The sequence below is a fragment of the Cyprinus carpio genome, chromosome A16 (genome assembly GCF_018340385.1).
Source record: "Cyprinus carpio isolate SPL01 chromosome A16, ASM1834038v1, whole genome shotgun sequence".
In the NCBI taxonomy this organism is placed as follows: domain Eukaryota; kingdom Metazoa; phylum Chordata; class Actinopteri; order Cypriniformes; family Cyprinidae; genus Cyprinus; species Cyprinus carpio.
This window is the reverse complement of record NC_056587.1, coordinates 907,097-933,680: the sequence shown is the minus strand read 5'-3', so window position 1 is coordinate 933,680 and position 26,584 is coordinate 907,097. Positions and strand designations below refer to the sequence as shown.

Here is a 26,584-nt window from a genome sequence, read left to right as displayed (position 1 = left end):
ACACTGCATTCAGTTCCCACTTTAGTATATTATTTCCGTATTAAGTAGTCTTCTAAGAATGCTAAAGAGTATGATTCTTTTTCACAAATCTGTCGTCTGGCTGAGACAGAAACTGTCCAAGTATAGTGCACTTCTACAGATGTCGCCTGCGCAGTGTGTAGGGAGCACTGCGTAGGGACGCTGTGAATGGGACGCAAGTCATGAATTTACCGCAAAGACATTTTCAGTGGATGGAGGAATGCCACTCGAGAGACGCTTCCGCCTTGAGTCACGTGATCTCAAAAGGCTACTCCGTTTGGTTGATCCTTTGACATTCAGAAGAATATGAAGGCGCGTTCACGCCATATCGGGACAAATCATACACGGCGTGATTGCATCATAAGTACTTATGAAATATGACTTTTTATTTTTACATTCCTAATGCGAGTTCCTGTTTTATTTTGCATGATTTATCGGTGCACGTCAATCAAATAATAAATAAAAAATGTAGCTCACTTATCAAAACAGAATAATTTGCTCCGCCTCTCGTCATCAGTCTTCTCTTATATTTTAACCCCTTCCGACCAACGAGCTCTCATACAGACTACATCCGGTCCCTCCCTGCAACAGATGGCAGATATAACTGCATAAATACTGATTATAGCTTTCCGGGAAAATAATAAATTAAATCATTTACAATATACATCTAGTAGCTACCTTTTTACAAAATCACATATTTATATAATTCAAACCAATCCAGTATTCAGTACTGAAAATACCTCAGGAAGATGAAATGGTGTTCATAAAAAAAAAAAAAAAAATATATATATATATATATATATATATATTATATATATATATATATATAATATATATATATATAATAACAAAAAAAAGAAAAAAAAACAATATAACACATGAAGCTCAGAACACAGAACTAGGCTCGTTCGCTCCTGTAGTGCTGTCTGCGGACGCAGAGTGGCGCGGCTGATCCGCGTGGAGCCTCTAGTTTCCTCCTCTGACGCGCTTCTGCTGCTGACTGAAAGATTGCGGGCGCCATCTTGGATCAGGGGAGGTTTTAAACGGGAAAAAGTCAAAGAGGCAGGAACGAAGAAAAAACAACAACAACAACAACCATAAACCGTCGGCAAACCCGTTCGTTCGGACCGGCGGCGAAAATGACACTCGATCTGAAGTCATGACACCTGCTTTAAAGTACTTTTAGAGACTCGGACGAAGTAAAACAGCAGCAGCCGCCGGAGCGGGAGGTGTTCCTCGTCAGCTGGGAAAGTTGTTTTGTGTGTGTTAGCTCGCACAGGAACACCTTTACCTGTCCGACATGACATCAGCCAATTCAGGTATCGTAAAGAAACCGAATGTTTTCCTCGTAGTCGTCTGGTTTGTGTTGATTTAGCGCATTGTTGTGCTAGTTAGCTGGAGCTGCTGCTAGCTAAACTGTTGTGATCAGACTAGCATGCTAACTCAGAGAGTAAGATCTGGACAGACAGTGCTGCAGCTGTCTCTCACAACACGACCCTGTTCTGATCTGTTCCCCGTGTCTGTCTCACGCGTCTCTAATGTAAATACATGTCGTGGATGCACTTGATTCTGACACGGGACTCCTGCAGGTCTATACACCCATCACCTTGAACTAAACCTGTGTAAACTAACGAGAGACCCGCTCATCTGTACTAGATACACGATCAAACCGAGCTGTCATCACGGGTTCATCATGCGCTGTTTTTATTTTATAATCTGATGGCAGTATATAAAGACAGAACTGGGAGTAACTGATTACATGTAAAAATAAACACCTTTTTAAATTAGATTTTAAACAGTTACTTTTTTATTGATTACAGATTATTCACACAATGGTAATAAAATATTAATAATTTATCGCTTCTCCCTAATTCCTCCTCTTTTTATCTGTTGAAAGTGTATAATCAGTCAGAAGGTCGTGTGGTTTGTGGACATTCACACAGAGGTCAGTCAGGGGTCAGGAGGTTGTGATTACACTGAGTCTGGATCTACAGACAGCACCTCAGATATAAGAAGCGTTCAGCAAACTGCTGATGAACACCTTCATTTGTAGCTGAATTATCACTGTATCACGTATTAGGTTTTTGTTCTTCAAACACATTCAAATCCACAAATTCATGTTATTTCTTTATATATATATATATACATGTAATGCCAGCATTCCCAAACTTTTTTTTTATTTGTCCACACTGTGTAACCTCTTTCACAAAACATAAAAACAAAAAAACCCACACCTAAAGAAATGTTGATGGCACTTTCCAGAAATAGAAGAGTAAACTCTTAAACAGTAAAGCGGTCAGCTGTGGAAAATGTAGAATGTCAGGTTAAAGAATATGTGATCTGTTTTATTTTCAGCCGTCTCACCAAAGTGTGGAAGATGTCTAAATATGGAGTCTGTGAAGTTTATTTTCTAGATGAAATTAAAATGGCCAAATCCAAACAAGTTAATGAAAAATAAATTCTTAATAAGTAACAGGGTTTTGCATATTAATCCAAAAATACACATTGTTCCCAAACAGCTGTCCGTGTGTGTTTTATTTCCTGCATGTAGCTAAATAAATAATTTCACCTGGTAGGGTCTACTTAGTTTTGGGCCATATGCTGGTTTATATTTATTGATTATTATTATTTTTTTTTATTATTAAAGATATTTGAGCTTAATGAATGCTGTCAGAGTTATAAAAAAATATACTGGATATCACACATTTAAGGAATGTTTTAATTTAATTATTCTTTTTTTTTTATGCGGGACGCAAGAATTTGGGACACTGCTAATTATGTTTTTGATGATGATTATTTTTATTATTATTATTATTATGACAAATTGCAGAAAAGTTCAAAAGAAGAGTATTGATTTGAAATTGAAATCTTTTGTAACATTTTAACTGTCTTTCAGTTCTGAATGTCTTTCTAGATATAATGGTGATATGTTATCGTAAACAGTGTTTACTGAAATAGAAAGTTCAAAAGAACAACATTTATTAGTTAAATCAATAAATTATTAAATGACATTAATTAATTAAATGCTTTGTGCGTATGTTATTGTCAGGCTGCCATTTTTTTGTCATAAAGGCTTTGGAGATTATTGCACATAAACAATTCTACTGGTGATAATTTGATATCATGCAGTATGCATATATTTAGCCTCTCTCCCTCTCTCTCTCTGTAGATATACAGTATGTCTGAATACTGTGTGTAGTTCTCAGTCTGAGTGTTTGACTGGATGTGTGTTTCAGATATGCCCGAGGTGCCTTCGCTGGCCACAGCAGCTGGATCTCTCTCTAACAGTGCCGCCGTTGTGCCGAAGGCCAACAACAAGAGACAAGCCACGTAAGACAGATTTAAAAGTCCCAGTCATCATTAGATCAGTGCTGAGATGCTTCTGGCAGCGTTCAGTAGATCTCAGAGCTCGAAACACGGTTCTGTCTTCCTGAACACTTTGCTGTATTCCTTGAAGTGGAATTATGTGGGCACTGGTTTAAAAGACAGTTCCCAAAACTCGATCTGAATAATGACACCATTGTCTGAGATTGGTTTCGTAAGTGATGCTTTTGCAACATTAACACTGTTACTTCCTGCGTGAAACCGTCTGTGTTGGATGAAGTGCTTTCATTTAATGACTTGGCTGACACTTTCAAGCTCCACAAAGGACAAAAAAAAACATAATTACTTGTACAGAATGTTTCTAATATTAATTTTATGACACTTGGTTATGTGTCATTTGTGGAGCTCGACAGCGTGAAGTTTTCTTCTGATGTCTGCCTTTGGGTTACACAGAAGAAAGAAGGTCACAGGGGTCTGGATGATGACCGAACGCTCTTTTTTAGCTTAGTGCACACACCGTGCATGACCGGAGAGCTGGACGTGGTTTTGCCAGCTGTGGCTTTCCAGAGCAGGCAAATTCAGAGGAATGACACGCTGGTTTTGGCCAACAATAGTGTGCTTGTTTATTGAGAGTCTGTGGCTGGGTGGAGGAGCGCGGGAATGGTTGAATGTCGTCTCTGCCGTTGTGCAATATTACTGACTAATGTTTATCTCCCTGGCTTCCAGCTCGGACTATGACGACGACGAGGGAAGCAAATTGTTCAGGTTAGTCATGATGTGTGACTCGAGGGCTTGAACTGTGCTGTCTTAGGACCGTGTTCATCAACGTGTGCTTCATTGGGTTTGTTTTCTCAGGTGTGATGATGACGGAGGCGGATCCAATGACAAGGAGAGATTTGCCAGGTATTGATTGATGGAAAAGTATGAATATGATCATCTGATCTTCTGTGAGTTCTCAAGAATCAGAGTTGAGCCGTACTGTCTACATGTGCTGGCGTCATTATGGTATTTATAGTTAACCAAACAAACACACCTCAATTAATCCATTGCTTGAATCAACCAGCCATTTTCATTAATCATTCACATTAATAAATCATCAAAATTAAAACATTCATTTTTTTTTTACAATTTCTCATTATTTTTTTTTTTTTTTTAACAATATATCAGTCTTTGCATATTATTTAATCAGATTGCCAAATTTTACACAAAATCAAATGCATAAAAAATTTAAATGCACATTTAAAAATGCTCAATAACTTTTACAGTCACCAAGATGATGGATGCCAGAATTAAACATGAAATATAATGAGTTCATGTAGCTTACAAAAGCATTGTTTTTTCATGCACTTATCAATTTGAGAGCCATTTGGGTTTATAGCATCTCTTCTTTCAGACTAGTGAAAACATCCAAAAATACACCTTTAAGTGTTTATTTTACTACACTTTTGATTTCAGTTACAATGCATATCTCTAAAGGCTGTGAGTTCTTCATGCATCAAACTTCAGTTTCATTCCCATCTGTATTCTGAATAGTTTTTAGAGGGGTTCGTATCATTCCCCTTATTTATATAATATCTCATTGGTGAAAATATGGTGGAAATATATTTCTAATGGCTGTTGACGGTGTTTATGATTTTTGGAGAGATAAAAGATAAATCCAAAATCCCCTCTGTTGAAACCCGTAGCACTAATACGTCAACACAATGAGAGACTTTGAGCCTGGCTTCCTCCGGTGTTCATGTAGTGTCTTGCTTTAAGTCCCTGATATATTTCAAGTGAAACTGAAATACAAACAGCTGGTTTCTGTGGGCCAGCACAAACTTTCATTGACGACGGACACAGAGTTGTCATCAAGTATGTGATTCTGAACACAGCCGGTGTCTTTTGAGCATTTCTTCTGTCCCTCTCTTCTTTTCTCAGGCTTTTCTTTCAGCTCTCATGAGATTCATACACATTTGTTTTGTCATGGAGAGATGCACATGTCTTTGTTTGCGTATTCATCCATCTCTCTTTCTTCCTCCTCCCTCGTTGCTTTCTCTCGACCTTCTCTCTGTGCCGCTCTCTTCTCCCCATGATCACACGTGCTGCCCATCTCTCATGCCCTCCTGACCGCAGGGAGAATCACAGCGAGATCGAGCGCAGGCGGAGGAATAAGATGACCGCGTACATCACCGAGCTGTCAGACATGGTGCCCACCTGCAGCGCTCTGGCACGCAAACCAGACAAGCTCACCATCCTGCGCATGGCTGTGTCACACATGAAGTCTCTCCGAGGAAGCGGCAGCAGCAGCACCGATGGAGCATATAAACCCTCCTTCCTCACAGACCAGGTCAGATATCAACTGCACTGATCACAGATTAACCAGATACATCAAACATTGTTAAAAATGAAAATCAGAGCTGCTATTTTCTTACTTAAAGGGATAGTTCACCTAGTTAACTCTGTGCATGCTCTGCAAGACTCCCTCCCTCTCCATGAAACATATTTTATTGGATTGTTCTGGTTTTAATGGAAGTAGAAAAATGTTTTTATGAAGTACGCTCATTTAGAGACTTGTAAGGATCTACCAGAAAAGAGTTTAGGTTGTTAATTTCAAAAGTCTTGTATAATTTTAACTGCTGTATTTTTGTGTTTATGTAACTCTAGTATTATCCCAACTTAAAAATTAATAACTTCTACTGCTCGCTCTCATGTCGCTCAAACCTGTATGAATTTCTCTCTTCTGTTGAACACACAAGAAGATGTTTTGAAGAATGTAACCACACAGTTTCTGGTCCCCATTGACTTCTGTAGTATGGGAAAAATACTGTGGACGGCAGTGAGGACCAGAAACTGTGTGGTTACATTCTTCAAAACATCCTCTTGTGTGTTCAACAGAAGAGAGAAATTCATACAGGTTTGAGCAACATGAGAGTGAGTCAATGCTGACAGAATTTTTACATTTTTAAGTAAACTATTTCTTTAAGTAAGAAAATAAGAAGGAAAGTTAAGAGTATTTTGTATTTCCAAAAATACAGTAGAATCTTTCTAAAAATCTTTGCACATAAACTTGTCTTAAATCCTCAAAGGTAAGACGTTTAATGGGTTGTTTGAAATATAAAACAAATATTCAGATTTTCATTTTTTTATATTTTCATTTTTTCACTTTAATTCGAAAGTTTTAGTAACTTTGTTTTAGTTTTTTTAATGTGGTATTTGATTTAATGTGTGTGTGTGTGTGTATATATATAAAGTATTTGTTAATTTTTATTTGTTTTAGTTTATGTGTAAGTTATTTTAGTCATTTGACTTGTTGTCTTGGCAACTAGCTAAAATAAAATAAATGTACATTTTTCAGTACCGCTTATTTTATTTAAAGCAATTTTATAATGGTTTGAGTTAACGATCATAACCCTGGTGAATGACAATAGTGTGCACCATTATTATGATTATTACTTTTGAGGTGCCTTTGAGGTGTTCTCCACTGAAGCGAGAAGCATGTCTTTAACAAGAAATTGCCAAACAATCATAAACCACCTAAACGTTTTCTTCCTAAACAAAAAAATAATAATAATTGGTAACACTTTAGAACAAGGTTCCATTAGTTAATGTATTAATTAACATGAACAAACAATGAACAATACATTTATTACTGTATTTATTAATCTTTGTTAATGTTAGTTAATGAAAATACAGTTATTCATTGTTAGTTCATGCTAATTAACTAATGTTAACAAGCTCAACTTTTGATTTGAAAAATGCATTAGTAAATGTTAAAATTAACATCAGCTAAGATTAATAAATGCTGAAGAAGGATTGTTCTTGCTTAGTTCATGTTTACTAAAGTAGTTAACTAACATTAACTAATAGAACCTTATTCTAGTGTTACCAAAATATTTGAGAACTTCATTAAGAATTGAATATCTGTGAATTTAACTTAAGAAATACCTTTTTTTAAATACCAGAACTGAATAATTGTCATGATTGTGAGTTCTGTTCACCGTCTGGAAATATGCTCGTGTCTCTCGTCTCTGCAGGAGCTGAAGCACCTGGTTCTGGAGGTGGCTGATGGTTTTCTGTTCGTGGTGTCGTGTGAGACCGGCCGTGTGGTTTACGTGTCGGACTCGGTCACACCGGTTCTGAACCAGGCTCAGTCGGATTGGCTGGGATCATCTCTGTATGACCAGCTCCATCCAGACGACACAGAGAAACTCCGAGAGCAGCTCTCCACCAGCGAGAACAACAACGCCGGTCAGAAACCACTCTATGTCTGCCCTCCTCTGTGTCATCAGTCTTTTTCTGTTTAAAGGTGCAATCGGTGATTGTCTTCAGAGATGTTTTTTGTTGTGCTGGTTGAAAGTCTCTTCACATCCCGATAGCAATCATTAAGTTAAGTGGTCTATGTGTATTTATATATCCTGTGGAAGGTGTAGGACCAATTAATGTTTGTCCAATCAAAACGCTCAGGGGGCGTGGCTTCAGACGGCGATTGCAGGGAGGGTGGGCCGTTCGCTTTCAGTGCTATAAGGCTAAAGTTAGCACTTTCCGAGATCTCCTACTGCACCTTTAACTCGTCTTCCTCCTTTCTGACTGTAGGCCGGATGTTGGACATGAAGACAGGCACGGTGAAGAAAGAGGGAGGGCAAGCCTCTGTGAGGATGAGTATGGGCACACGCCGCTCCTTCATCTGCAGGATGAGGTGAGGATCAGGCCTTTTACTGTAATTGTATAAACGCTTATAAGCTTCACATGTCTTTTTGCTCTCAGATCTTCAGAATGGATTAGGAATACACAAAAATAATGTTTTAAAGAAGAAGTATTAATCATATTCACAATGTGAACTATTTGTACTGTTGTGAAATATCTCAGATTGTAATATGTGTGTGTGTGTGTGTCCAGATGTGGAGTGTGTCCCGTAGAGCCGGTGTCCATGAACAGACTCCACTTCCTGAGAAGCAGAAACAGGTACGGCAGCTCTCTGTCTGTGTATATAGATCTCAGTCTGCACACAGACGCTGATGAAGGCCATCTCTTCTTCTGCAGGAATGGACTGGGTCCTCCTAAGGAGGGTGAGCCGCAGTACGCGGTCGTGCACTGCACAGGCTTCATCAAGTCCTGGCCTCCTGCAGGTAACACTATCCACAGCACAATGCAGAGGAAGTGTCTATTGTTCACAGCTGAGTCCCCAAAGTCCAGTCAGAACACAACTCTTTATCCCTCTGTCTTTCTCTCTCAGGAGTGACTCTTTCTGAAGAGGAGGCCGATAATAATCAGGGAAATCGTTTCTGTCTAGTCGCCATTGGAAGGCTTCAGGTACTTTTCCTACGGCCCTATGATTTCTGAGATGCGGAAAACGCGGTCGGAGTTGCGGAATACTGTCATAAATACAGAATTTACAATTGAACACGGAGTGTCACCGAATTTTTCAAATTTTGAATTCATTAATCAAAAGTAGGACATTACACTTAAATCAAATGGCGATATGGACTAGTATCTGTAAATATTAAGTTTTTGAAAAGTCGATTTAAATATGAATCCTGCATGTTCTGCGTGTCTCTGTGTGTACAAACACACACTGAAGCGCGTGTGACGCTCGCGGTGTTTTCAGCGTCTGCCGTCTCTCTAAATGAGGACGTAAATACATGAACAACATCTCCAGAACTGCTCTAAGAGTCACTTCATGAGCATTTGACCGTTTGATTTGAGTAAAACTAGCGTCACATCACATACACAGAACTGTAGAGGTATTCATGTAGAGGTATTGATGTGAAAATGTTTCATGATTTTAATTTTAATAAAATTCAATTTAACTAAAAAAACTTAAAAAAACTTAAAAAGGAGTCGAGAAAAATAAAAACGGAAAAAAACAAAATCCAGAAAAATAAAAACTGAGATCCATTCATATAAAAACATCCGCACCCCATTTGAGTTTGAATATTTATTCAATGAACTCATAGACTTTTGAAGTTTGTCACATTAATCCATACCACAATTGTTGTCTTTCTGTCCCCAATCGTAAGACCTTGTACAATCTTTATAATTAAGACTTTTCTTATACTATTTAAGATATTTAAGACTTTTTATTGTCTTAAATTTTTAAAAACCCTGTAAAACTCCCCATCATTAAATGAATTTTCAAACCTAAAAAACAATGTCCCTATATTCCAAACTAGAGACTTTGTGAGCTCTGTTAAACCATAAAGACTTCTCAAACCACAATGTCTCTCCATTGAAAGTCCATTGCACCAAAGATTTGACAATTCAAAAAATTGATAAAGAAATTGTAAAAGTAATCCACATGCATCAAGCTATTTGATCCAAGTGTTCTGAAGAGCAAAAATCGCTTTATATGGTTTTAATTTAGCTTTTTAATTACAAATAAACATTGATCAGGGCACTTACATAGAGCTCATCAAATGTGGTAAACGAAAGCTCAGATGTGCTTGTTTGACACTCAAGAACCAGTTAGGTTTGGTCTCGTGTGTATAAATATAAAGCCATTTCAGATTAAATCTCTCAGTCCATATGGATTATTTTACAGTGTTTTATGAACTTTTTGAATCATGAAAGGTTTGGTTGCGCTGACTTTCGTAGGCGGAACAGAAATCTCTCAGGTTTAATTTAAAATAAATAATCAAAGATGAACAGAGTGAGTAATTTTTAGAGTGTTTAGAGTGAGTAATTGATGACAGAATTGTTATTTTTGGGTGCGCTGTCTCTTTAAGATCCTCTCTGACCTCTGTCTGTCATGCAGGTCACATGTTGCCCGAGCGACACAAACATAAACAGCATCAGTGTTCCGGTGGAATTTATTTCCCGCCACAGCTGTCAGGGCCTCTACACCTTCGTGGATCACCGCTGTCAGGCCACGGTGGGCTTCCAGCCTCAGGTAGGCCTCAGAAACCTGAGTCAGGGTCATTTCTGCAGAGTTAAGATGTTAAGATGCCTCTGCATTTGTCGAGTATCTCTGATGAGCTCCACTGTCTTGGTTTCGACCAAAATAACTGACCCAAATTGTGCGGTTTAATTAGCATTCTGTGATGGCTTGTATTGACTGTGTCTGTGTCTGTTTCTTGGCACAGGTAAAGTGCTGGATTAACAATATCGATTTCTCGATTTTAATCGCGCTTAATTTGGATGAACCGAGTTATTTTAGTCAGCGATATTTTCAGTTGTCTTTATTTGTAGCACACATACCGTGCAGTAATCACGATAAGCTTTGTTACTTTTGATATAAAACAAAATCTGATCATTCAAAGTCTGTCAGTTTAATCACAAAATACAAATAATAAATGTGTTTTTGAGACTGTTTAATGTGAGATGGCTGTAGTTCCAGCAGCACGTGAACCGATCATCTCTTCCTCTTTACTACTAGTCACAGCACCAAATAACCATAAATGAACCTCAGAACGTGTTGAAAGAAACAGAATAACTTACTGAAATGAGTCATGTCTTGTTTAATCGATTGATCAGTGTTTAAACTGCAGAGACATATTTATGACCTAACAGTAAGCATTTTATTTTTACGTGACCTGTTTCTTCTTTAGTTAATGTATGTTTAAATAGATCTGTCCTGAAAACAAGTTTTTTATCACAGCCACTGTTTACATGTTTATATTTCATGATTTGGAGTAGAAATGTAACTGTGTCATTAAAAATGCAGTTTAAATGTCAGTTTTATTTGAATACTGGTTATTAAATAAATTTAATGAATTAATCAATCATTCCTTCACAAAGGCTACTTGAAGAAAAAAAAACAAAAAACTCAATTTCTGAGGTTAAAAAAATTCATAAGGCTACTTTAAGAAAAAAAATGAATAAATTAAATTGTTTTATGTTTTCATATAATTAGGCTAAAACACAGAATTTGGCAACAATAAAAAAATATGGTGAGAAAAAATAAAACATTTCATAGGGCCCTAAACATGTAATTTTTGTTTAATAAATTGATGTGAAAATTTCTAAGTTTCATGATTTTAATTAATTAGACATGCTTAATCATTATTTCGATTAATACAAATTTAATTTAACTAAAAAAAGGAGTCAAAAAAAAAAAACAGAATCCAGAAAAATTAAAACATTTGAAACAAATTTAATGAATTAATCAATCATTAAAATAAATATTTTCGGTTTCTTTTTTTCCAGCTAAATGAAAACTTAACTTCCGGTTTTGTGTTTTGGCAAAATATTCATTGGGGTGCATCACTAGTCTTGCAGTGTTTTCCATCTTTTGTGTTGTTGTGTGACACAGGAGCTACTGGGGAAGAATATTCTGGAGTTTGCACATCCAGAAGACCAGGGCTTACTGCGAGACAGCCTTCAGCAGGTGTGTGTGTGTGTGTGTGTGTGTGTGTGTGTCTGTGTCTGTGTGTGTCTGTGTGTGTGTGTGTGTGTGTGTGTCTGAGTCTGAGTCTGAGTCTGTGTGTGTGTGTCTGAGTCTGAGTCTGAGTCTGAGTCTGAGTGTGTGTCTGTGTCTGTCTGTGTGTGTGTGTGTCTGTGTCTGTGTGTGTCTGTCTGTCTGTGTCTGTGTCTCTGTGTCTGTGTGCGTGTCTGTGTGTGTGTGTGTCTGTCTCTGTGTGTGTGTGTGTGTGTGTGTGTGAGAGAGTGTGCGTCTGTGAGTCTGTGTGTGTGTGTGTGTGTGTGTGTGTGTGTGTGTGTGTGTGTGTGTGTGTCTGTTGTGTGTGTGTCTGTGTCTGTGTCTGTCTCTGTGTGTCTGTGTGTGTGTGTGTGTGTGTGTCTGTGTGTGTGTGTGTGTGTGTGTGTGTGTCTGAGTCTGAGTCTGAGTCTGTGTCTGTGTCTGTGTCTGTGTCTGTCTGTGTGTGTGTCTGTGTGTGTGTGTCTGTGTGTCTGTGTCACAGCAGTATTGTGTGTCTTACCTCAGCAGCGAGAGTGTGTCTGTGTGTGTGTGTGTGTGTCTGTCTGTGTGTGTGTGTGTGTGTGTGTGTGTGTGTGTGTGTGTGTATGTGTGTGTGTGTGTGTGTGTGTGTGTGTGTGTGTGTGTGTGTGTGTGTGTGTGTGTGTGTGTGTGTGTGTGTGTGTGTGTGTGTGTGTGTGTGTGTGTGTGTGTGTGTGTCTGTCTGTGTCTGTGTGTCTGTGTGTCTGTGTCTGTGTGTCTGTGTCTGCGCGCGTGTGTGTCTGTGTGTGTGTGTCTGTCTGTGTGTGTGTCTCTGTGTGTGTGTGTGTCTGTGTGTGTGTGTGTGTCTGTCTCTGTGTGTGTCTGTCTCAGTGTGTGTGTGTGTGTGTGTGTGTGTGTGTGTGTGTGTCTGTGTGTGTGTGTGTGTCTGTGTGTCTGTGTCTGTGTGTCTGTGTCTAAATCTGTCTGTGTGTGTGTGTCTGTGTCTGTGTCTGTGTCTGTGTCTGTGTGTGTGTGTGTGTGTGTGTGTCTCTATGTGTGTGTGTGTTTATCTCTGTGTGTGTGTGTGTGTGTGTGTGTGTGTGTGTGTTGTCTGTGTGTGTGTGTGTGTGGTGTGTGTGTGTGTGTGTGTGTGTGTGTGTGTGTGTGTCTGTCTCTGTGTCTGTGTGTGTGTGTGTGTGTGTGTGTTAGGGCTGTGCAATAAATCGAATACGATTTTCATGCGCATCTCTTCAGTAAAGACGCTCCTGTGATTAGTAGTATATCTCCAGCACGTGCGTTAAGATCAGGGTTGCCAGGTTTTCACAACAAATCCTGCCCAGTTACTTCTCAAAACTAGTCCAAAACTAACCCAATCGCGTTTCCAGGAGGGTTCCCCGATAAAAAAGATTGCATCCCGGGGTTAAAATATACGTTTTTCTCAGGGTTGCCCTGGTAATATTCACATTTTAGGGGCTAAATATCACATTATTGGTATTGGGGTCGCTTCAAACCCGCGGACATGAAAAACCAGCCGCAGACTTGGTAACACTGGTTCAGGTGGAGCGGCATTTACTACACAGAGCTGTAGTCCACCGACAAGCTACACAAAATCGCTTTCAAAATCGAGAAAGAATCGCCTGCGATTTTAAAATCGAACTACTACTATTACTACTACTAAAATGAAACTGTGTAGTAAATGCCAACCAGTGTTGCCAAGTCTGCGGTTGTTTTTTCATGTTCGCGGGTTTTGAAGCGACCCCAATACCAATAATGTGATATTTAGCACCTAAAATGTGAATATTACCAGGGCAACCCTGACAAAAAACTTATATTTTAACCCCGGGATGCAATTTTTATTGGGGAACCTCCTGGAAACGCGATTGGGTTAGTTTTGAGAAGCAACTGGGCAGGATTTGTTGTGAAAACCTGGCAACCCTGATCTGAACGCACGTGCTGGAGATATACTACTAATCACAGGAGCGCCTTTACTGAAGAGATAATAGTGTTCATTGTCTGTTTGATTACATCTTTAAATTATTGTGTGTGTGTCTGTGTGTGTGTCTGTGTGTGTCTGAGAGTGTGTGTGTGTGTCTGTGTGTCTGTCTGAGAGTGTGTGTGTGTGTGTCTGTGTCTGTCTCTCTGAGTGTGTGTGTGTGTGTGTGTCTGTCTGTCTGAGTGTGTGTCTGTGTGTGTGTGTGTCTGTTTGTGTCTGTTTGTGTCTGTGTGTCTGTGTGTGTGTGTGTGAGTGTCTGTGTGTGTGTGTGTGTGTCTCTGTGTGAGTGTCTCTGTGTTTGTGTGTCTGTGTGTGTGTGTCTGTGTGTGTGTGTGTCTCTCTGTGTGTGTGTGTGTGTGTGTGTCTCTGTGTGTGTCTGTCTCTGTGTGTGTCTGTCTCTGTGTGTGTGTGTGTGTGTGTGTGTGTGTGTGCATGTGTGTGTGTGTGTGTCTGTGTCTCTGTGTGTGTGTGTGTGTGTGTGTGTGTCTGTGTGTGTGTGTGTGTGTGTGTGTGTGTCTGTCTCTGTGTGTGTGTGTGTGTGTGTGTGTGTGTGTGTGTGTCTGTCTCTGGGTGTGTGTGTGTGTGTGTTTGTTTGTGTCTGTCTCTGGGTGTCTGTGTCTGTGTCTGTGTCTGTGTGTGTGTGTATGTGTCTCTGTGCGTCTGTGTCTGTATGTCTGTGTGTCTGTGCGTCTGTGTCTGTGTGTCTGTGTCTGTCTGTGTCTGTGTGTGTGTGTGTGTGTGTGTGTGTGTGTGTGTGTGTGTGTCTGTATGTGTGTGTGTGTTTGTGTGTGTGTGTGCGTGCATGTGTGTCTGTGTAAGTGTGTGTGAGTATGTGTGTGTGTGTGTGTGTCTCTGTGTCTGTGTCTGTGTGTGTCTGTGTCTGTGTCTGTGTCTGTGTCTGTGTGTCTCTGTGTGTGTGTGTGTGTGTGTGTCTGTCTCTGTGTGTGTGTGTGTGTGTGTCTGTGTGTCTGTGTGTCTGTGTGTGTGTGTGTGTGTGTGTGTGTGTGTGTGTGTGTGTGTGTGTGTGTGTGCTTTTACATTACACATCAAGCTCAAATATTCATGACCGTTAAAAAAAAAATGTAATGTAATATAATGTGTATGGCTAGAAAAAGTACTTTTGTTGCCTTTATAAAATGGCAGCAGTAGCAGTATAATAAGGGACACCAATGTTCAATATATAATTAAAAGTATTAATAATATCGATCATCACAGTGTGGTTGCCAGGTAAACTGTCACTTTAGCATATAATAGGCTATTTGATCAGAATGTAACTCTGAACCTGTTCTTTTCATACCATACTGTAGCTTTAGTCCTCAATCCTTTTTAATGTATTAATGACCTCTGACCCCTGATGCAGGTGGTGAAACTGCGAGGTCAGGTGCTCTCGGTGATGTTCCGGTTCCGCTCTAAATCCCGCGAGTGGATCTGGATGAGAACGAGCTCGTTCACCTTCCAGAACCCTTTCTCTGAGGAGATCGAGTACATCATCTGCACCAACGCCAATGTCAAGTTAGTACTGAACTGCATCATGTACACTACACACCATCAGATACTGACCTCGTTTTGAGTTAATGCTGCTTACATTGTGACTCAGTTGTTTTTGGGGCCGGTGATTATTGCTCTTTAGGCCTCATGTTATTCAGTGTTGTCTGATCCAGTATGAGTTTTTGCAGTGTGATCCAAGGTTAATTCCTGTGGAGGTAATCTAATTTAATTCAGTTTGTTTGAAGGCGTGTGTGTATGTCACGAAAATGTCTGGGTCTTATTTCACCCTAAAATAGTGATAAAAGAGGAAATTATATAGAAAACGCAAAGAATTTATAAATATTTATATAATTTTTTTATTATGACGAAATTTTGATGAATGTTTAGCATATCTTCCTCCTCCCCAATTCTAATAATGCAGAAAATATTTCAGTTATGAACACCACTTTTGCTCATCAAGGCTGCACTTATTTGATCAAAAATACAGTAAAAACTGTGATATAGTGAAATATTATTAAAGTTTAAAATAACTGCTTTCTAGTTGAATCTCTGTTAAAGTGTAATGTATTTCTGTGATGTGCAGCTGTATTTTCAGCATCATTACTGCAGTCTTCAGTGTCACATGATCTTCAGAAATCATTCTAATATGATGATTTGCTGCTCAAGAAACATTTCTGATTATCATCAATGTTGAAAACAGTTGTGCTGCACAATAGAGTATGTGGAAACGGTGATGCATTTGATTTTTCAGGATTCACAGATGAACAGAAAGTTCAAACGAACAGCATTTATTTTCAATAGAAATACTTAGTAGCACTTTACATGTCTTTACTGTCACTTTTGATCAATATAATGTGTCCACGATGAATACAAGTATTCATTTCTTTTAAAAACAAAAAAGGTTACTGATTCCAAACTTTGGTAGTGTATTTTATCTTTTTTATTTTTTTATAAAAAGTCATTGCATTACAGTAATGTGAGTCATCACTGAGCATTATTAAGCAACATCCGGACACATGATGATGAGACTTAAGAAAAATATGTAACAATGTCATGTTTGTTTCTGTTTGATATTTGGGGTCTGAGAGTTAGTGTGTTAATTCAGCTCAGTTTAATCTGACCGCTTTCTCTCCACCAATCCCTCTGGTTTACACGACAGTAGAGGTGCGAATCAGGACCCCCTGTCCCCCCTCTCTTCCCCGGGGGTCTCACTGCCCCCCTCACTGGGGCAGAGCAGTCCGAACTGCCCCTCCACCCCCAGCCCAGGGCAGGTCACAGCCAGGTGAGAGCAGACCAATGGTGCACTGGCTCTTTCCTTCTTCCCCCTCTCCTCGGGTGAGCCTCTCTCCGTCCCGTCTGCTGCTGTCGGTCGGTGGTGGGTTAGCAGCATGCTCTCTTCCTGTAGATAGCTGTGCTGTCGTGGCAGGCTGAGGATGCTGTAGGCTGGTGGTGGGTTTGACGGTGGTGACGGTAGGACTGCTCTCACATCACTGTGGTTTGCTCTTCTGCAGGCAGATGCAGCAGCAGGCCGAGTTAGACGGAGGGATGGGACGAGACGCAGCGTATGAATCCAACCAGGCCACTCTTCCTCAGGTATACCGAAAACGAGCCCTGTTGAGATGTGCTAAGCTGCTCATGGAGTAGAGTGACTGAGCGTCTCCGTCTGTGTTTGTCTCAGGTTCCAGTGCAGACTGTAGGTGTGGTCGCTGCTGATCACAGTAAGACTCACACACACACACACACACACACACACACACACACAGACACACACACACACACACACACACACACACACACACACACACACACAGATATTATCAATGCATTTCTTTTTTCATAGTATTCGATTTTGATATTCATCACAATATTCATTTAATACAGTTAATGGGGAAAGAATGTTTATTAGACATTTAGAATGAATGTAAACAACTTATTTGTATTTACAAGTAAACTACACCGAGTAGCCTAGCTTTTAATTTACTGCCCCTTGAATTATTATTTTTTCTTTTTTGAATTGTTTGCTACAAATATTTTCATACAAATCCATCATAATGAAATTGTAATCAAATATAATAAATTCACATTAATTGCATTTTTTTTAAGCATGGGTGAAAAATATCTTTGTTGTATGATATTCCTTAAAATAACAATAGTAATCAATGCATGATATACAGTAATGTATAAAATAATGTTTTATTACATTAGAAGTACATTTTGCTATGCAGTAGCACTGTTTTACTGTCATAATCTCTTAAGTTTCAAGTTAAACAGACCTTTTATTTTTGGCAGTTGGTTGGAGCACAGTGTATATTCTCACACAAAAAACTCAAAAACATGTGAAAAGCACACTCTAGTGTGTATTAAATAAAACAAACCTGCCCACTCATTCATGCAGAACGTCCAGACAAGCACCTGATCATGGGCTAAATGTCAAAAATGACTGAAGTTTATTACTGATATCCTGGATTTGTTAAGATGTCGATCTGTCGTCCAGGCCTGATTCATAGTCACAGTGTCTCTCTCAGACTCTAAGACCGTGTGCTCCAGTGCCTCCGGTGGACAGCAGGTTTACCCACCAGCAGCGTCTTTCCCCAGCTCTGCACGTCCCGGCGAGCCCTTCAGGTGCCGCACACACCCCTCATCTCTATCCTGCTGTCTGTCATATAGATGTCACTCACTGCTGTGCTGTGGTCTGGTCTCAGGTCAGCTGGAATGGCCCAGCAGATGGTTCCTCACTCAGCGGGTCAGATGCTGGCGCAGATGTCCCTTCAGAGCACACCGTCTGGAGTCAGCGGCAGCAACAACAGCCCCATTCAGACCCAGACGGGACCCGCAGCGCCTCCTGGAGTCTGGTCTGCCACACGACCGCCCTTCAACACACAGGTACACATTTAAAGTGTTTACACCTTGATATATTAATATACGTGGTCAACCGATATATTGGCAAGGCAATATTTTTTCTGTCTGGCCGAAATGTTTGAGGTGGGACTTTTATTTTGACGGTGCTGTGATCGGCAGCGCCTGCTCACATGCTCCCCCTTGTTCATCGTTAACAGTTATTTCTAATACGGATAGAAGTCTGTCTAATAACCAGATAGGACGGTTAAACAAAGGAGTCAGGGTTAGGGTTGTTTTTTAATCCTTTGTCAAATGATTTCAAATATGTCTTAAATATTAATTAAAAATGTAAAAAAAAATTACATCTGCTTTATCGGCCCCCTGCTTTCCAAGATATCGGCATCGGCTGTCAAAAATACCAACATCGGTCGACCAGTAATTAATATACATATTACTAAATGCAGATCCACTTGTGATTTTGTATCATGTTTATTACTGATCAGACCTTTTTTAGTGATTAGAAAAGCATTAACGTGTGTGTCCCTGCAGCACAAAAGCAGTCTTGAGTCGCTGGGGGATATTTGTAACAATAGCCAAAAAGCACTGTATGGATTTTTCTTTTATGCCAAAAATCATTAGGATATTAAGTAAAGATCATGTTCCATGAAGATATTTAGTAAATTTCCTACCGTAAATATATCAGAACTTAATTTTTGATTAGTAATATGCATTGCTAAGAACTTCATTTGAACAACTTTAAAGATGATTTTCTCAATATTTAGATTTTTTTGCTCCCTCAGATTCCAGATTTTCAAATAGTTGTATCTCAGACAAATATTGTCCTCCTAACAAACCATACATCAATGGAGAGATTATTTATTCAGATTTCAGATGATGTATAAATCTCAATTTCAAATGACCCTTATGACTGGTTTTGTGCTCCAGCGTCACATTTGTGCTGAAGCAATGAATGATTGCTAAATTGTGATTGGGTAACAGTCAGACACAGAAGGCAAAAGATGTTATTATTATTATTTATGATTATTATTATTACACTACTGTTTGGGGTCCGTCAGATTGTTAGGTGTTTTTGAAAGAAGTCTCTTCTGCTTATCAAGCCTGCATTTATTGGATAAAAAATTTAGTAAAAACAGTAACATCATGAAATATTATTACAATTTAAATATATTGTAAAATGCAATTTATTCATGTGAAGTATTTAATAATGAAATAATATTCAGTTAACTAATCTAATTAAATAGGAATCTTTTGTGACATGAATTTATTTACTGGTACTTTTGATCAATTTAATGCATCACTGCTGAATCAAAGTACTTTTTTCCGTTCCCCCGTTTTTTTTTTTTTTTTTTTTTTTTTTTTGCCTTAGCCTAGAATCTAGATGGTATCAGTTTCCACACAAATATTGTGCAGCACAACTGTTTTCAACATTGATAATAATCAGAAATGTTTCTCGAGCAGCAAATCATCATATTAGAATGATTTCTGAAGATCATGTGACACTGAAGACTGGAGTAATGATGCTGAAAATACAGCTGCGCATCACAGAAATAAATTACACTTTAACAGAGATTCACATTTTCAATTGTAATAATATTTAATTATATTACTGTTTTTATTATATATTTTATGAAATAAATGCAGCCCTGGTGAGCATAAAAATGTCTTTCAAAATCCTAAAAAAAATGTGTAGTGTGTATAACTGATTCTTTCACAATGATGCTCATATTTGTTGTTGCAAATACTCTCTTTGTCCAGCAGATGGCAGGTCAAGTTGGGAAGAGTCAGTCTCCTCAGTTTAACATGGGAGGGTTCAGCTCCGCCCCTACATCCTCCACTTCCTCTTCCTTTGGCCAGATGGGCGGGGCTTCTGCTTCAATGGCCAACACATCAAATTACCAACAAATAAACAGTCACATCAACCCATCAACTAATGGATTCGGTAGATATTTTGCAGAATGTTTATATTAGTAAACAGGTTTTCCGGATCCAGCGCTCAGGTCTGCTCTTGCTCTTTCCTTCAGGTGACATTAATCAGATGGGAGCGCAGTTCAGCTCCAGGCCAGCAGAGGGAGTGTCAGGCTGGCAGCAGTGGCAAACTCAGCCACACACACAAGGCACTGCAGACACACACCAGCAGCCTCCAAACAGCCAGCCAGAGATGTTTCAGGTGAGTGGAGCAGACACAACCAATCATGCTTGTCTTTGAAAGGAGTAGCTCACCCAGAAATGAACATTTCTTGAAAATATCCTCATCCTCAGGTCATCAGAGATGTGGAGTCTCTTCCTCAGGTTTGTAGAAATGTAGCACTGCATCAGTGTCTCAGCAATGGATGCTCTGCAGTGAATGGGTGCCGTCAGAATCAGAGTCCAAACAGCTGATAAAAACATCACAATAATCCAGTCCATCAGTTAACATCTGGAGAAGACAAAAGATGAAACACATCCAGCATTAAGACGTTTTTAACTTCAAACCATTGCTTCCAGATGTTAACTGATGGACTGGAGTGCTGTGGATTACTTGTGGATTATTGTGATGTTTTTATCAGCTGTTTGGACTCTCATTCTGACGGCACCCATTCACTGCAGAGCATCCATTGCTGAGACACTGATGCAGTGCTACATTTCTACAAACCTGATGAAGTGAGTGAATTTTCTGCTAATTTTCAGTTTGGGGTGAACTATTCGGTCCGTGTACCTTCGTATAATTCGTTTTTTGATTTAATATTGAAATATGAAAAATTAAAAAACTGCACATTTTTCATTGTTCATTTGTCCAAACAAAACGAAAAATAAAGAATTTAGCTTATTTTTTTTTTTCGTTTTTACGTTCAGGGACAGAAAACGAATAAACAACTTGAATATTCGATCTCTACATGTGGGCGGGAATGAAACGCCCCTCTCTGCTGATTGGTCGACCAAACATTACAACATAATAAGAGTCCTAAACATAAGAGTCCTTCTACGGTCCATCGCTTTAACACTGTGAACAACTCTGAATACATGAAACACAATTGTAGCCCCCCTGTAACGGGTTTATTTCTACTACATTTTATCTCATTCTCTTCATCAAACAGCCATTTTTAAGAATAGCTTGACACAAACTATACCGAGGCAGAGCCTTTTGGTCCTTTGGAACACCACCTGTTTTATTATAGTATCCACCTATCAAAATCTGTCTGGCAAAGCTGAGCGACCTGAAGCGGGGAGAATGTAGCAGCCTATAGCGAAGCGCAGACCGCTATCAATTTATGTGAACATAGTCATAACTTTTGTTTTAGACAATATGCTGCATTGTGGACTATAGAGGAACTTAAATAAAATGACATATGAAAAGAAATTAGCACATCTGTTATTTTTTCTATTTTGAGTTTTATTCATAGAGTGTCAGAAATTAACTTTCCCATAAGAGGCACCTGATTTTCAGTTTCTGTTTACAGTTTTTTCTTCTTCTTTTTTTTAACCTTTTACCTTTTGTATGTCATCTTTAATGTTAAATTCTTACTTCAAAAAAATTAAAAATAAATAAAATTATGTGACAATAGGCTGTTACCAATTAAATCAGTATTCAGAGATATAGAATCTGCGTCTGAAGATGCTTTTAGATGTATTTACAGTTTAATGCTGATCAGACGGCTGTACGTGCATTTACACAGCAATTACAAATGTATAATAGGATAGGATTAATGATTTATACAACATTTTTAATACAGAAATATGAACAAAATTAAATTATTTGAAATTAAATGAAAATGAAACTTGAATTATGAATGTAATATCACCACTAGGTGGCGGTATTTCATTGTGTTAATAAAGGAGCCTTTTATTCAATCTATTCGTTCAAAATGCTTCATTAATTCAGAAATAAAATCAAGTGGCTGTCTATAATAATTGGTCAGTGAATTGTTGTCTATAATAATGGGTCTTTCAAAGACTGATTCAAGGAACGATACACCACTCTATGCACCTACAGGGAGTCAGTCACACATGTGGTCATTCTATCAGTTAGCTGGCCAACACACAATATTAATTAAATAAACTCAGCTTATTGTCTAAAAGTACCTATGTTCACATAAATGAATAGTAGTCTGCGCTTGTCTAATACATTCTCCCCGCGCTGCAGTGCACAAAGGTGTACCAGAGATGTATAGGCTAGTAGGTAGTTGTGAGTGCAGGTCCGAAGTAAATTAATATTTATGAGATAAACTAAATGTTTCACTGGTAGGTTGCAGAATTTATGCATACACAAAAGAAAGCTCTGTAGGCTCTGCCTCTGTACGGTTTGTGTCAAGCCATTCGTTAATCTGGGCTTTCTCCATAATGATTGATCTAAGACCTTAAGAGCGTTTTCTACGAGTCATTTTACGTTTTTTCGCTATTGTTTCACGTGCGTTTCCCAAAAATGCACTTAACACAGTTGCACATAGCCGTGCCTTAAATGCTACTTAGGAGTCGCTATCCGTTTGTCAAGTGCTGAAATGGCACCTTATAGAATGGCTCGTAATAGTACACGCTTGTTTATTTAAATGTTAACCTAATAATGCTGCGTTCCAGACAACTAAGATATAATAACAATTATATTATATTATTATGGTATAGTCTATAATATTATACTTTACATAATAATAATAATAATAATAAAAATAATAATAATAGAGAGAGAGAGAGAGACGTTATTTCCAGGTCCAATACATGGCTGTATTTCGTGTACGTCAGCAAGTCATTGACAGATTTTTTTCCCCCAGTCTTTGAAGCATGTTTCCTACGTTACTTTTTTATTCATTTTTTTGTTCAATCATTTAATTTAGATGTATTTCTATTATTTTCTGCCCTTTTTAATTATTTCATTTATAAAAAAAAAAATAAAAAAAACGAGTAATAACGTGTACAGTAAAGTACAATCAAATCATTATATTGTAATCACATTGCACTTGAATAAAGTTAAAGGTGTAATCTGCCGACTGTCCTGTAGGTAACCGCATAAATCTGTTCTTATGATGCACTTAGGGATTTATTATTACTCCAGAGCACTCATAGATCTATGATTAATTTCAAGTGCTAATTAAGTTACGATGCGTTTGAAAAACAGACCGTAGTATTAAGATCAGTAGTACAATCGTTTTTATGAGCTTTTGGGAGACGCATCACTGACTATCTGATGAATTAGGGGCAGCTGTGGCCTAATGGTTAGAGACTTGGACTTGTAACCAGAAGTGCTGGCAGGAGTTGTAGGTGGGAGGGAGTGAATGAACAGCGCTCTCTTCCACCCTCAATACCCATGGCTGAAGTGCTCTTGAGCAAGGCACTGAAGCCCCAGTTGCTCCTCGGGCACTGGATATATAGCTGCCCACTGCTCCGGGTGTGTGTTCACTTCTCACTGCTGTGTGTGTGCACATAGATGGGTTAAATGCAGAGCACCAATTCCGAGTATGGGTTACCTTACTTGACAAATGTCACGACTTTTACTTTTTTTTTTTTTTTTTTTTTTTTTTTCACAAATTCTTGATTTTTCATTTTGTTTGAATGAATGAAAAACCAAAAAATGTGCCGTTTTTTTTTTTTTTTTTTTTTTCACAAATTCTTGATTTTTTCGTTTTGTTTGAATGAATGAAAAACCAAAAAATTCATCATTTTTTTTTTTTTTTTCATTTTTCAGATTTCAATATTAAATCAAAAAAGGAATTATACGAAGGTACACGGACCCTATTCCTTTAAAGAAATATAAATTCTCTCATCATGTGCATATGATAACTGAATAATTGTGGTAATGCATGGTTTGTTCCTATAACTGGCCTCTCTCTTTCTCTTCTTCAGGATGTGATCTCCATGTTGGATCAAACCGGCAGCTTCGGCAGCGATGATTTTGCCGAGATGCCCATGTTTCCTCCTTTCCCCGAGTAGTGATCCGCTTCCTCTGTCACCTCTATACTCCCCGCTGCTCTCTCACGCGCCATTTCTTCCTCTCTTAACCAAATCAGTGGCAGAACGGAGGCACGGAGGCATCTGAAACAAGAGTGAGACTGATGCATAGTGAGAATGGACGTTATAAGCCATAATGTGAGGATGCAGTGTAGCGCACAGACAGACAGGCCTTGCTGAAACGTGTTTAAAACCACGCGGTCTCACACTGTCTGCCGTACACACACATGCTTTGATTTATGAGATGGAGATGAGGAGGGTTTGTCACACACACAAAGGCAGTCTGGTCTGTCTGTGTCTGTGACTGTGTACCAATTGCACTGCCTCTTCTCTAATGCCTACCATAAAATGTGTGAGAGCCGTCTCCAGCAGCTGTGATCCGGAGTCTGGCCTCAGAGCGTGGCTCTGATCGTGTCGGTCTGTAACGCAGAAGCTGTGGCTTGTTTCCTGTTTCTTGTTTTTAAGAAGAATCGGCTCCATTTCCACTCACGGCTTGGGATTTGAATCGAATTGGCTTAACAGGATGCTGAACTCGAAAGACAGGAAGATCAATTCCAAATTTACGGAATTGGAATTTTGCATTTTAAGTAAACATTGGTGTCTTCTAGTGTTTCAAATGTAATCCATACTTCAAATGATTTTAAAAATGACTTGTTTTCCATTTTGAATGTTACTAACACTTTATTTTACAGTGTCCTTGTTGCACATCACATGTACTTACTGTAGTAAATTATGCAGAATAGCATGCAGTTAACCCTAAACAAACCCTATATCGTAAGTACAGGCGGTGAATTATTATTCCTCAGTACTGAAATGTAATTACACTGTAAGAAGGACTGCTTAAAATAAAGTGTAACCTTAAACGGTTCTGCATCCTGTTTGCTACGTCTGTTCAGATTCTCTCCGCTTCGGTTCGTGCTGGTGCAGTTAAACTCCTCACAGATGGGTTTCTTTAATCAGCTTCATCTAAAGTTTAGATGTTCAGAGAATCTCCTTCTGTTTCCGTGTGTTTAGCCGATGATGGTTTCACTCAGGCATGTTCTCGTGAAAGCAGTGAAAAAGATTAAAATCAAGCAATAATGAGCAGGATCTGTGTCCTTCGAAGCCATTTTTGTTGCTATCCTAATTATCGTTATCATAATGTCTTGTTTTAATATATAAAAGAAGAACGCTATACTGCTTCATCTCTTTGGAAGTTGTTATTCTGAATTAGTCTTGTACAGAGAATATTCCCGAACTTCTATTGGTGGGTTTGATTTATTGTTCATTTTCTTTAGATCAAAAGCTTTTAAATTAAATGTTGGATTGATTTTAAATGCGGGGGTGTCTGCGTCTTTTTTCAGTACTTCTGTGCATTAAATCGGTGCTTGTGTCACTTTTTTCGGGTATGAAAGGGTCAGTGCTCGTGTTGTTTTCTTTTCTTTCTATATTTTTACAATGTTTTGAACTGCAGTTTGTGTATAACGTATACAAAAATAAACATATGTATATGAAATATTAAAGAGAACTGTTTGCAGTTATTTTGTATTAAATTGCTGTTGTCAAAAAAGGAAATCTCTGTTGGGGCTTTAATTTGAACTCTGGACACTCTTTGATTAGTCTGTTACAGTATATCTAGTGTACAATACATTAGCTTTCATTTAGCCATTCTGTAATACATGATAACATCTGCAAAATACAACAGAATGTTTACATTTACATAGAAAATACTTTTATTCAGCAAGGACACATTAAATTTATCAAAAGTGACAGTAAAGACATTTATAATATTACAAAAAGATTTCCGTTTCAAATAAACTTTCTAATCTGTGAATCCTGAAAAATAAAATATATAAGTTTCCACAAAAATATTGATCAGCAACTGTTTTCAACATTGATAATAATCAGAAATGTTTCTTGAGCAGTAAATCATCATATTATTCTGATTTCTGAAGATCATGTGACACTGAAGACTGGAAGAATGATGCTGAAAATACAGCTGCGCATCACAGAAATTAATTACACTTTAACAGATATTCACACAGAAAACAGCTGTTTGGTGGTATTTTTATCATATTTCTACCAAATCTTGGCTGTATAATGTTTGAAGAAAAATATTTTAAAATGATTTGATTTACTTCAAATAAGAATACAACAATAATTAGTTTAAACAGATCAGCGGTCAGAGGTTAAGTCGCAGTTCTGATGCACTCTTAAAAATAAAGCATCGATGGCTCCATGAAGAACCTTTAACACCCGTGGAACCCTTCCATTCCATTCTTCACAGTGGAAAATGTTCCTTAGATTATTGAAATATTGAAATGAAACTGTTTTAAGAATTGTTCACTGAAAGGATCTTTAGGGAACCAAAAATGCCTCTTCAATCCCTTTTGCAGTCCTTTAAGAGTGCAGTTCATGCATCAGTGCAAGCTTCCAGTTCCCATCTCCACCACCATCTGAACCCCGTCAGTCTGTGTCCAGATCCATCGGTCAGGGCTTTATCATTCACTGGTAACACACGAGGGGCCTCCAGTGTTTCCCAAGCAGCCTAAAGGGGTGTTATACGCATATAAACCCTGATCGTTACCAAACTCCTGTTTAACTATTCACTGGGACACAGGTGCCAGGTGTGGGTGTGTATGTCTCTCGGGCCAAAGAACGACGTGCTAGTGTCCGAGATAAGAGAACACCTG

General features: G+C 38.5%; 1 protein-coding gene across 4 annotated transcripts; it reads left to right on the top strand.

Annotated features, from left to right (window-relative positions):
- Positions 1 to 961: 961 nt before the first annotated feature.
- On the top strand, positions 962 to 25,414 carry arnt (aryl hydrocarbon receptor nuclear translocator). 4 transcript variants are annotated; one of them, XM_042771955.1, is made up of 21 exons: positions 962 to 1,337; positions 3,255 to 3,348; positions 4,069 to 4,107; positions 4,198 to 4,245; positions 5,458 to 5,671; positions 7,359 to 7,572; positions 7,918 to 8,020; positions 8,221 to 8,286; positions 8,365 to 8,450; positions 8,558 to 8,634; positions 10,076 to 10,210; positions 11,573 to 11,647; positions 15,010 to 15,161; positions 16,300 to 16,419; positions 16,649 to 16,730; positions 16,816 to 16,855; positions 17,663 to 17,759; positions 17,840 to 18,020; positions 19,752 to 19,935; positions 20,018 to 20,163; positions 23,808 to 25,414. In XM_042771955.1, the coding sequence occupies exons 1-21, from the start codon at positions 1,319 to 1,321 to the stop codon at positions 23,892 to 23,894; spliced, it is 2,259 nt and encodes a 752-aa protein (XP_042627889.1). In that variant the 5' UTR covers positions 962 to 1,318; the 3' UTR covers positions 23,895 to 25,414. The 4 variants fall into 4 exon arrangements, with proteins under 4 accessions (XP_042627889.1, XP_042627888.1, XP_042627890.1 ...); XM_042771954.1 differs by having other exon boundaries at positions 16,297 to 16,419; XM_042771956.1 differs by having other exon boundaries at positions 963 to 1,337; positions 16,297 to 16,419; positions 19,755 to 19,935.
- The last annotated feature ends 1,170 nt before the right edge of the window (positions 25,415 to 26,584 follow it).

What these genes read in the sequence shown, in the direction of transcription:
- arnt (XM_042771954.1), top strand. An exon ending in TGTGGTCGCTGCTGATCACA is followed by an intron (nt 16,856 to 17,662) that starts GTAAGACTCACA and finishes TGTCTCTCTCAG; the next exon opens with ACTCTAAGACCGTGTGCTCC. An exon ending in CGTCCCGGCGAGCCCTTCAG is followed by an intron (nt 17,760 to 17,839) that starts GTGCCGCACACA and finishes GTCTGGTCTCAG; the next exon opens with GTCAGCTGGAATGGCCCAGC.